The sequence below is a fragment of the Nicotiana attenuata genome, unplaced genomic scaffold, assembly GCF_001879085.1.
Source record: "Nicotiana attenuata strain UT unplaced genomic scaffold, NIATTr2, whole genome shotgun sequence".
NCBI lineage: Eukaryota > Viridiplantae > Streptophyta > Magnoliopsida > Solanales > Solanaceae > Nicotiana > Nicotiana attenuata.
The window spans coordinates 51,365-61,341 of NW_017674165.1; the positions used below are offsets into that span (position 1 = coordinate 51,365).

Consider the following 9,977-nt stretch of genomic DNA (forward strand, 5'->3'; position numbering starts at 1 on the left):
TTACTTAGCACAGAATCAATCAAATAGTTATGAAAAAATTCATTTGAGTTTTAGAAAATTAAGCAAGGTAATCAAGCCACATGTCAGCTGCTATATGATCTCGGATCAACTCTCATTTCTTAAATTCCTCATTGCTTTCCTTGCTATTTGAAGGTTCTTCAAGCACATTTGTATCATTAATAAGCTCAGCATCAACCTCCGCAAGTAACCAATCATCTGGATCTACACCTCTCGAGTAGTTGCGCAAAATACAACATGCAAATATAATAAATTTTTGGGTGTCAACACCATATGATGGCTCTGTAGAACTAACAATTATAGGAAATCTTTTTTTAAGAACTCCAAATGCCCGTTCAATAGCATTACGTGAAGATGCATGTCGCAGATTAAATAATTCACGAGAATTTTGAGGTGGATTTCTTCAGTACTCTTCCAAGTGAAATCGCTCGACTCCCCTCCCCCCTATATGGCGTAATAAGTCCACTTCTCAACTTGAATCCAGCATCGACAAGGTAATATTTTCCTAAAAATAAAAACATCAAATAACCTATATACGCTTAGATAAATATTATGTAATATATACCTTCTGGAATTCATAGTGGGTCTTGTTTGTTTAGTGCTTCTTTCATGATTCTTGACTCAGATGCCATCCCTTTCCACCCACCTAAAATATTGTGAATTTTAAATCAAAGGTACATGCAGCCAAGATATTTTGTGTTGGATAATCTTTCCTCCCACGGTATTTAGGTGCTTCACTTTGTGGAACTTTAACACGTATGTGTGTTCCATCAATTGCACCAATACAATCCTGACATTATGTTCATGATTTAAAATTGCAAGCAATCTTGACATAAGTTAAAACTTGAATATAAATTGTAATTATGTTCACCTTAAAGTATGGGTAGAATCTCTGACTGCTGGCAATTTCAGAAGGAACTTGGAAGCCATCGGGTTGTTTAATAAACTTTTCATATAACCCCAAGATAGCTCTCAAGACAGTATGGAAATGACGACCGGCTGATTCACCAGATCGACGAAAGAAGAAAGCTAGTTCACGATTTGTCACATTATGTGCTAACATGTAAAGTGTTTTTTGCAACTTGTTCCTCAACAGTAGTTTGAAGTATTGGTTTAAGATCACCTTTTCTAACTAATATCTCACGTAGACCGATAAAGGCTGAAGGGGTCATTCTCAAGATATTACGATAAAGTTCAGTTGAGAATAAATAACTCATTAATTCACTTCTGACTTGTTCTCCTTCAGTTCGTAAATCATGTGTGATCGTACGTCGATCATTTTCAATTTCACACGCATAATGCCAAAACCAGATAACAACTAAGCAAGCAGCATATGCGGCTAAAGAGCTCAACTGTCGTGATATTTGTCTATTATTTTGATTATTCCGATCATCCATCTATAATAAAATTGAATGAGATCATCGTCAAAAATTAACTGAGAAAATAAAATACTTGAAATAAATATCAGATCCAAGATGCTAGACCTTAGCCATACTTAAAATACTAGGTCTCAGTATATATGTCTCCAATGTCAAGAATAAGAAGTGATGGGCAAATCTTCACTGTATACACTGTCTATATCTATATTAAGAAAACAGATGGTAGACCATAGCCATGAATTTAGTTATGCGAATCACATTACCATATTACACTTCAATTTTTTCCCAGAACCAAACCGTCGTTTAACCATATACTTAAGTCATGCAAAATAAAAAATCTCCATAACTAGACGTTAAAGTTGCAACACAAAATGCCATATTGACAGGTAGACCTTAAGCTATGACTTATTACTTGGTGAATCATATTAACAATTCATATTACTCATTAAATATTTACGTCATGCAAATAAGAATCTCCAAAATAATCATACATAGTAAGAGATAAACTACTCAAACAGCTGGATATAGTTGCAACAAAAACTAAAACACATGATAATTTACCCAAAAAAAATACCTGTATCTTGTATCTTGAAAACAAGATCAGAAACCTAATCAAAGAAAAAAGTTAACAATTATTAGCAATACAAAAAGTAGAACAATGAAAAAACCATAATAAATAAAAGCGGCAGAACTAACCAAAAGCTTCCGGGAGAATGAACGAAGACATTAGGTTTAGGTTGAACGTGGAGTTAAAATAATAAAATAAGGAAAGGGTAAAGTAGGATTAATAAGTAATAAATAAGGGTATAGTTGGAAAGAGAAATACTTAACGATCCGACTACACCAAATCGGTCATTACGTAAAATGACTCTTTTCGTTGTTACGTAACAATGAATTTAACAATACAATACAACGAATTTTAAGTAAGTAATAATTGAAAAACGATGTTTCCTTGCAGAGGACATCAATTCAAATCCGGGATTTTCGAATTGAGAGAGATATGACAATCAAAACAAACATTGTAATTATAATAACGATACGATACGATACAACGGCTAATAACCCTCCAAATAAGTTGTAAGATTTGTACCAAAAAAATCTTCATTTGTGAAATTTTAAACGAAACTTTTCACTTTTCTCAATTATGAAAGAGATTTTGTAGCACGTCATGAGCATCGGCTAAGAGGCGATTGAGCAACACAAGTAAACCGCCTTGTATTGCTTTGCCACAATGTAGAAGGTTGTGAAAGTGACCTTGTTATGCATACCTCCGATCATATGAATGAGGACCAACAGACTGATTTTCACGATTGAAGAAATTTTAGATGGAATGCTTGTCAAAGGCACTAGTGCATAGCTCATCTCACCACACCCTTTACTATATTAAACCTTATAATCAAGAAAAAAAATATCAAATTTGATGTTGTGTCATTCGAAATTGAGCTATTTTGCCATTCATTAAGTTTTTAGTATAATATATTATCCTAAGAAATTAACAAAAAGTTTGATACTTGTGAATAAAAAAAATTAATTTGGCTCAGGAAATTCAAATCGTATAAAATAAATTGGAAAGGAGGAAGTAAAAAGGGTCCCACCCCAACCCCAACCCCCAGAAGAGAAGTAAAGTTGGTGACAGATTGGTGAGTCACCGTATGGTAGCCTTATCCAGACTCTTCTAAGCTAAACTCTTTTTAAATCTTCTACCTTTTTCATTTCTCACCCCTTCATCCTTTTCTCCGTCCTTAACCCCCGCGTCTCTTTTTATATTATATAAACCTTTTCAAATCCGTCACTTCTCATTCTTTTCTTCACTCATTTCCTAGATTTAAGCAGCTATAAACAATTGCTTTTTTCCATTTTTTGGATTTTCATTTCCCAATTCTGACCTTCAACGCTCGGGAATTTAATTAATCACGCTCCAACTATTCTTTCCTAGATTGAAGCTGGCCCAAAAATCTGGCGTTTCCAATTTCCTAGGATTTATTACTCCGTCAAATTTTCTCTTCAATTTATTTAATTTAAAAACTCTTGTGTTTGTGTAAACTCTGAGAATGTTTTATTGAAATAATCATTTGGAGTAGAAGAGATGACGATCGTTTCATTACCAGGAAGTTCAGGGTACTTGGATGTTAGTAATAGGAAAGTAGTGTCTTACTTCAGCAATCCTTATGTCTTGGGTTTGACTTTCGTTGCCGGTATTGGAGGTCTCCTCTTCGGCTACGACACAGGTAACCAAATAAACAACTGCATATTAATAAGTAAAAATAAGTATTACTCCATAGTTTTTATTTTTTTATTTTATGTTGTTCTTGTTCCATTAAATATTTACTGCACTTTTTTAAGAGGAGGGTAGTTTTGACCGTTTTGAAAAATATTATTCGATTGATAACTGATTTGCTTAATCTACCGATGAATCTTGATTTGGTTACTACATGTAGATTTGTAATTAGAAACTAGTTAATAGCTGAACAATTTTTGGCTTTAATTTGGGGCTCTATTTTCATAAGTACTGTTTTTTTTTTCCCGATAATAAACAAAGCTCATGAGGTTTTTTTAGTCTGTCGATTGCCTACTATTATTTTGTACGTGAGGCTCAATTACTAATTGTTTTTGTTTAATTATAAACACGAAGTTGGTGACTAGACGAGTATCATATGCTGAATTTTATTGACTGATTAGTTGCTTGTCACATTGGTATAAGAAATTATAATAGACATAATTCAAACAAGTTACTAAATGAAAGATAAAAAAATGTTGGTGAGTGTATGCTGACCAATTGGCGACGGTGTCTTCCTTGATGTGGTATCAAACAGAAGGAAAAATAAATAAATAAATAAATAAAACACATTTTATGGGATATGATCGAGGTGTAATGTTATGGCATTAGTGATAAGATAAGTAGCAAGAATCTTCATGACAAGAAGCTGAATTATATTTTGTTGTACAGCAATAAAATTGACTGGATTTGTTTTCTCAGTGTAATATGTATTCTCACTTATCTTTGGCTTGGCTGCAGGAGTAATATCTGGTGCACTTTTGTACATTAAGGATGAATTTCCCGAAGTCAATCAAAGCAGTTTCCTACAGGTACTTGAGGCTGGTACAACATTATCTATTGTTGTTGGAGTTATTTAAAAAATGGATGTGACGGGGAATGGGGGTGAGGTTGGAGTTCAAGTACTATAAATAGATTGTTTTCTTAGTTCCTGAGAGAAAAATGTTAATTTGAGTCCTCTTTGTCAGTTACATTAAGGAATTGTTCTAACCTTATCAGAAGAATTCCTAAAAGTTAATGTGCAATGCAATCTAATATGGTTGAGCAAATGTGACACTTTTTTTGCTTGAATGACTGTGGTGCAAAACTATATTCAGTGTGATAATGCAATTGTGGTGTGTAATTTATCTGCTATTAAATGTGTTTTACTTCGCTTTAGAAGCAAAAATTTCAAATTAACTACCAATATTGCCTTTGCTAATCTTACAATAATTAGGATTTTCAATTGGCCACCTCTTCCCCATTTCTGCGGCGAGCAAATAACACTTAATAAGTGGTCCTATTTCTTGTCAATTTGTTTTTGTTTTCCTGAAAATTCGGTTCATGATTTTGCAGGAAACTATTGTCAGTATGGCATTGGTTGGGGCTATGATTGGAGCTGCTGCTGGGGGCTGGATTAATGACTCTTATGGACGCAAGAGAGCTACTCTATCTGCTGATGTTGTTTTCATCCTAGGATCTTTGGTAATGGCAGCAGCTCTGGATCCATACATTCTTATACTTGGACGACTTTTAGTAGGTCTGGGTGTTGGGGTTGCTTCTGTTACTGCTCCTGTGTACATCGCTGAAGCATCTCCGTCAGAAATTCGCGGGGGGCTTGTGAGCACAAATGTATTAATGATTACGGGCGGACAATTTCTTTCCTACCTTGTGAATCTTGCTTTTACAGAGGTCAGATATTTCTTTCTTTCTTTCTCATGCATTTCTAAGTTTATATTGCTTTGACTTAGGTGAACCTAAAATGAGCAAAATCTATGTTGCATGCGGCAGAAGTACTTGTCAAAGGCATAAGCTTAAAATGTTAAAAAGATATGGGCTTAGGGAATTAGTTGAGACTGTGGGTTAAATGTTGCTATTATTTTGTTTGTTACTGTTATTTGGTAGTCTGCTTGATATTGATAACTGACTTTTATTAGGGTGGGAGTAAACGTCTTGTATCTTTTGTGATGTTTATACATTCATCTGTGAAGTATTACAGCATAAAAGCAGATAGGGTGAGGGAAAGAATAACTTACTTTTTGAGATGCTGATCATGTTCTAACTGGAAGAACATTACCGAGAAATTCAAACTTTTGCTTCCTAATCATCATTCACAGAATTTTTTCCTGTCAGAAGCTATGGTGAGATCAAATGGAATCATTACATAAGCTATTTGTTGAGGTTCTTTGAATCTTTTTCCGAAATAGAGCACAAAAAAAAGTTTTCTTCACTTGTGTTTATTATTTTTGGCATGAAAGGTTTCCCGTTGTGCTGTTCGGAGTGGCAGATCAAGATAGAATATGGGGCTGGCATTACAATATCTGCAATGAGTAACATCAGTGGAGGAATTGTTCCTTTCTCACCTATGTTGTGATTTGTGTGGATATTGTCATCTAGCTGTTACTTTTTTCTAAAGTGGCGTTTATGAATGATTTGTGCACTGCTGACTGCTAATTGATAAAAGTTAATTTGGAAAATACCCCGTGGGTTTTAGTAGTCTTTGTGAAGTTTCAGTTAGAAATAGAACATCAAAAATCTTCTTTGTCTTCTTTGTTTATCATTTTTGGAATTGGAACATTCCATGTGTTAAAAAAAGAATGCAGCTTGGCATGCAAAAGTGAGTTGGATATTTGTGTTGCCATTGCTCCAGCTTTAATCCAGTTGATTTAATAGGGGTGTGATGTTTTGTTGGGATATTCTGTCTTGTTTGCTCTTTTTATTTTTTGTTCTTTTTTCAAAGATATGCTGAATTTAATCTATGTGCTATCACTCAAGGTGAACAGTACTTCGTATGCCTAGTTGTCTTCATATAGAATCTACTTCTTTTGTTTTTGGAGATGGCTGTACTTGACAGAATATCAGAAATGTTGTTTAGACATTTCGTTCGGAAACATTCCTTATGTATGTCATAAGGAGCTTATTTACTTGAAAAAGACACATTGTCCAAGTGGACCTTGGAAGGACTTAATGGTGGCAATTTGCTAGTAAGTTCCTAATGCAGAACAATCCCTCCATGTGATTAAGTAGGTGCAGTACTTTATCTTAGGACATTGTTCTGGGTCATGTTACTTAATTATCTAGTTTGTCAGGACTGGTTGTCCTTATAACTAGATCATTCTTTTTGGGTCTGCAATAGTTCTGAGATTTTAGTCTGCCATGCATGGGTCTATATGAATAGGTTTATATGGGCTGCTGGAGGATTCATGTTAACAGTTAATGTCTAGTTGTTTGGGTTCATATTACTTTTTGGATTTACTATTCTGATTTCTGTGGAGTGTCAGGCCCATGGACATGGATGAGTGGTTGAGGAACATGAGTAATAACTTGGGGTGCAAGGTTCGAAGTCAGTTACAACATTCATTGCCAGTCCATCAGCTCTAGTCTTGGTAGGCAGGATTAGCCGACACTTTTGCTTGTGGGTTTCAGCAGGCTGCCTGGTGACTTTGTCTATGTGCACGTACGCTATTACCCAGTTACCACTATCATCTAATAGAATCTGTAGGGTATCAGATAAAATGGATAGGTTAGGGTTCCTTCAGGGACATCTGATGAAATTGGAATGATACGGAGAGGGTTTGTATGGCCCTAGGTATAAGCTTCTCCTGACTCGGTATAAGCTTTAGTATGGTCAACACTTTTGCTTGTGGGTTTCAGCAGGCTGCCTGGTGACTTTGTCTATGTGCACGTAAGCTATTACCCAGTTACCACTATCATCTAATAGAATCTGTAGGGTATCAGATAAAACGGATAGGTTAGGGTTCCTTCAGGGACATCTGATGAAATTGGAACGATACGGAGAGGGGTTGTATGGCCCTAGGTATAAGCTTCTCCTGACTCGGTATAAGCTTTAGTATGGTCAACGGTTCGGGTTGGTTAGTTACCTTGTTTGGCTACATTGTTCTTTCACCTAATCTAGGGTCTTAGAAGTCCACCTTGTCGTCCCCGGTAGGCTACTAACTCTGCCCTGGAATATAGAAACTTATTTGTGTTATAAAAAACGAGGATAGTTTTGACTGTTTATTGTATATTCAAAGTGATGGTACACCTTTCTCCTGAATTTGTTCATTTCAAGTGTGATCTGAGTATTTCTTCCTGTATCTTTACCCAATTTGTTCTTTTACATTGATAATCATTTTCTTACATTATAACTTTGTGGAGGATACTGGAATAACCATTCTGATAGTACATGATTGCTATTGTGTTTATTCTAATGAAACTGTTAAAGCATTCATATTGATTTCCATTGCTGCTTGAATGTTTGAACAGATTCCAGGGACTTGGAGATGGATGCTTGGAGTGGCGGGAGTGCCTGCTGCTATTCAATTCGTCCTCATGCTGTTTTTACCTGAGTCTCCACGATGGCTTTACATGAAGGTGCAGATTCTCTTAACTTTGTGGGTAGTTCTTGCTAATGAATAACAATATTGACTTAAAAAAACCTATACAGAAGGATAAAGCTGAAGCTGTCGCTGTTCTAGCTAAGATTTATGATCCTTATCGGTTGGAGGAGGAGATTGATCAGCTTGCTACTGCATTAGAGGAAGAACGCCTTAGAAAGCAGGCTGTCAGTTACCTGGATGTATTTAGGAAGAAGGAGATCAGACTTGCATTCTTTGCAGGAGCTGGGCTGCAGGTATCCTTTAGACTTCTGTGATTTTACAATGATGTGTACCGTTCTTTTAGTTGAAGTTGCTTCCTCAGCTCCATCTTCTTATTTTCGGTAAAAGAGTACATTCGACTGTGAATTTTTCCTACTTGGGGGATCTCCCTTGTGCTCCAGCCAGATTAAGCGTGCTGCATGTAAAGATTTATCTATGAAATTGAATTCAAAAGAGCATTTGAACATGATGATGGCTCTTGCAGGAGCCTTTGACGGAAGTAAATTGAATTTAAACTGGCAAACTTGAAGCATTTTCTACACTATTTTCTTTGTTCCCTTAAAAGCGCCAACTACAAACATTTTTTGCAGTTACCTCTTTTACAATAGCATGAGAGGTCAAACAATTTTTGCAATTTCCTATTTTACAATAGCATGAGAGGTCACTGATCATCGGAAATGAGCGGTCGTTGCTAGTTTATAATAATCACCTCTTTGAATATGCAGGCATTTCAGCAGTTTGCAGGCATCAACACCGTTATGTACTACAGTCCAACAATTGTGCAGATGGCTGGCTTCAAATCTAATCAATTAGCGTTGCTGCTGTCTCTCATTGTCGCTTTAACGAATGCCATGGGTACTATAGTGGGAATTTACCTCATTGATCACTTTGGACGCAAAAAGTTGGCTTTGACAAGCTTATCCGGTGTGATTGTGTCCTTAATTCTCCTTGCTGTAGCATTCATCCTAGAGTCTTCTACTTCCAATTCAATCAATGTCGGGGCATATGGCTGGATTGCTGTAATAGGTTTGGCCCTCTATATTGCTTTCTTTGCACCTGGTATGGGTCCTGTGCCATGGACAGTGAACTCTGAAATATACCCAGAGTCCTATAGAGGAATGTGTGGTGGTATGTCTGCTACTGTCAACTGGATATCCAATCTTATAGTGGCACAGAGTTTCCTCTCCTTAGCCGAGGCTGTGGGCGCGGGTGCTACTTTCTTGATACTAGCTGGTATAGCAGTGATGGCATTTGTCTTTGTCGTCGTGTTCGTGCCAGAGACCAAGGGCTTGTCATTTGAGGAAATGGAGAGGATATGGAAGGAGAAAGCTTGGGGCAGTGGATCTGGCAAAGACGCACTTCTTGAGGCAAGAAGCTGATTAGAGTCTTTCAGCGACTTCATGATCAGTTGGTGCAGTGTAGCAGTTTGTGAATTATATTAAATATATATTTTGGTAATGTCAATGTAACGTGGACAAGGGGCCTTGCAACTGCGTTATTAAAGCTTTGGTTGCAAGCTCCAATCCCTGTGACAGGGAGGAATGTCCTCCAGTACTATTGGGCTTTTATCTTTTGGAAGTGTCAGTTCAGGAAATATGTGGAGAGTTGTGTTGGTTATGAGACCAGAGAATTCCAGTTAATTGTTTCCCTTTTTGTATAGTAAAGATCTTCAAGTAGAGCATCGGAACGTTTTTGGTCTGAGCTTTTTAAGCTGGTCTTTCTCTTTTTAATTAGTCACTCAACATTAGGCAGGAATTAGCTGTGGTGTTTGGGGGTTTGGCTATAAGCCTTTCCTTGCATGTTAGTATATGTTAATATCCAACAGGCTCACCTTTTACAGTTGTAGGCTAGCTTTCCAAAAGAATTCTAGTTATGTACGTGCAAGATCAAAGGGGTATGCAGTTTTCTGCTTTCTCGACAAAAACTAATGTTACAAACTACAAAATG

The 9,977-nt window shown here is 36.4% G+C and overlaps 1 protein-coding gene across 1 annotated transcript; it reads left to right on the plus strand.

Annotated features, from left to right (window-relative positions):
• The first annotated feature begins 3,107 nt into the window (after nt 1-3,107).
• LOC109218122 (inositol transporter 1) lies at nt 3,108-9,763 on the plus strand. The gene is made up of 6 exons (XM_019382451.1): nt 3,108-3,625; nt 4,414-4,484; nt 5,008-5,343; nt 7,918-8,025; nt 8,099-8,284; nt 8,756-9,763. Exons 1-6 carry the CDS (start codon nt 3,484-3,486, stop codon nt 9,407-9,409), a joined length of 1,497 nt encoding a protein of 498 aa, XP_019237996.1. The 5' UTR covers nt 3,108-3,483; the 3' UTR covers nt 9,410-9,763.
• Nucleotides 9,764-9,977: the final 214 nt, after the last annotated feature.

Bases quoted from the DNA above. Each gene is read 5' to 3' on its own strand.
- LOC109218122 (XM_019382451.1), top strand. From the start codon at position 3,484: ATGACGATCGTTTCATTACCAGGAAGTTCAGGGTACTTGGATGTTAGT. The intron at 4,485-5,007 runs GTACTTGAGGCT...ATGATTTTGCAG, and splicing joins ATCAAAGCAGTTTCCTACAG to GAAACTATTGTCAGTATGGC. The intron at 8,026-8,098 runs GTGCAGATTCTC...AAACCTATACAG, and splicing joins CACGATGGCTTTACATGAAG to AAGGATAAAGCTGAAGCTGT.